Source organism: Sinohyriopsis cumingii, unplaced genomic scaffold (assembly GCF_028554795.1).
Source record: "Sinohyriopsis cumingii isolate HCF-2022 unplaced genomic scaffold, ASM2855479v2 utg001953l, whole genome shotgun sequence".
Classification (NCBI taxonomy): Eukaryota; Metazoa; Mollusca; class Bivalvia; order Unionida; family Unionidae; genus Sinohyriopsis; species Sinohyriopsis cumingii.
In genome coordinates this window covers 681,507-682,944 of record NW_028316091.1, presented here as the reverse complement: position 1 = coordinate 682,944, position 1,438 = coordinate 681,507, and the positions used below count along the sequence as shown (strand labels likewise).

The 1,438-nt window shown below is 35.8% G+C and overlaps 1 protein-coding gene across 1 annotated transcript; it reads right to left on the bottom strand.

Annotated features, from left to right (window-relative positions):
- Window positions 1-291: 291 nt before the first annotated feature.
- Window positions 292-705, bottom strand: LOC149771324 (uncharacterized). Its single transcript, XM_089948637.1, has one exon. It carries the CDS (start codon window positions 703-705, stop codon window positions 292-294), a length of 414 nt encoding a protein of 137 aa, XP_089804763.1.
- Between the last annotated feature and the right edge of the window lie 733 nt (window positions 706-1,438).

Genomic DNA, 1,438 nt, shown 5'->3' with positions numbered 1-1,438 from the left:
GGGTGAAGTAAAGAAAAAACATTAATGATTAATAACTTTTTCATGTAAGTACACATGAAAGCCCCCCCCCCCCTTACGATAAATATGTTTTCTTTCTCACTAAATGTGAATGTTTTTGAAGAATCTTTGGATAATTCGCAATTTTTAGGCATATTAACTACAAATACCAAGAATCATAACGAACTGTAAAAAAAACGATTAGGTTAGTCTAAATGATCAGAGAGTGTGATTATCTCACAATTATTAAATGACTCGATACAAAAATATATAAAGAATGTATAATTTTAAGTCTTACTTTCCCCAGCGTCTGCCGTAGCTGAATCCCCCTAAACCTCCACCGAATCCACCAAAACCACCGAATCCTCCCCATGGATAGCCAAATCCGCCATATCCACCATATCCACCACCGTATCCACCATATCCACCACCGTATCCACCATATCCACCATATCCACCACCGTATCCACCATAAAGCCCATGTCCACCGTAGCCACCATATCCACCATATCCACCATATCCGCCATATCCACCATATCCACCACCGTATCCACTATAAAGCCCAAGTCCACCGAAGCCACCGTAACCACCATATCCACCACCATAGGCACCGTAACCACCGTAGCCTCCATAGCCGCCAAATCCAATTGGATATGTGGCGATGGAAGCACCTACTATGCAGGCTAAAAGGACTAGTGCAATCTTCATTTTGGTCTGCGAAAACATAGATGTAAAAACCATAAATTTTATGTTGATTATTATTTTATTATCGTGGTATGGCTTAGCACGTATATATGTAAGTATTTCTAAGATTTCTAGCATTGGAAAAAGAAACAGGATGTTGTTGCATCGATTGTAAAATATAGCTTGAAAAAACATGACCAATATCTTCATTAGGATTTCAGATTGGTTGATAAATATTCAAGATGTGTGAAAAAATCGAAAATGCATTTGCGGATAATCGTTGATTTACAAACTTCAGTGTCTGTTACCTGAACAAATGCCGAATTCTTGTTTAATTTTTAAAGTTTTTCATATTTTATTGAGCTTTGAATATGGCAACTTAATTTATTATTTTCGCCATTCGTCTGCTGCAGTCTATGGTTAGGTTTTTCGCCCTAATTCAAACGTCACATTTGTGATATATGGGACATAATTATTTTGTCACAAAGGAAACATTTTGTGGATGCATCTAGTCAGACTATCTGGTACGCTTATACATACGAGGTCCTCCATCTTATCCGGTTACAAGTGTTTCAGTGAAAAAATGACTAATATGCAAAATACCCTTTCAAACGTTTTAGCAAATACACATTCTCCAATCTAAACTACGTCAGTAATTTTAAATTAAGGAATTAGTGAATTATTATTTTAATCAATTAATATCTAATTACTTAATTAATTAATTAATGTAATACTTACTGGCTTACATACTTACTGA

Coding starts and splice junctions, on each gene's coding strand:
- LOC149771324 (XM_089948637.1), bottom strand. CDS start 705: ATGAAGATTGCACTAGTCCTTTTAGCCTGCATAGTAGGTGCTTCCATC.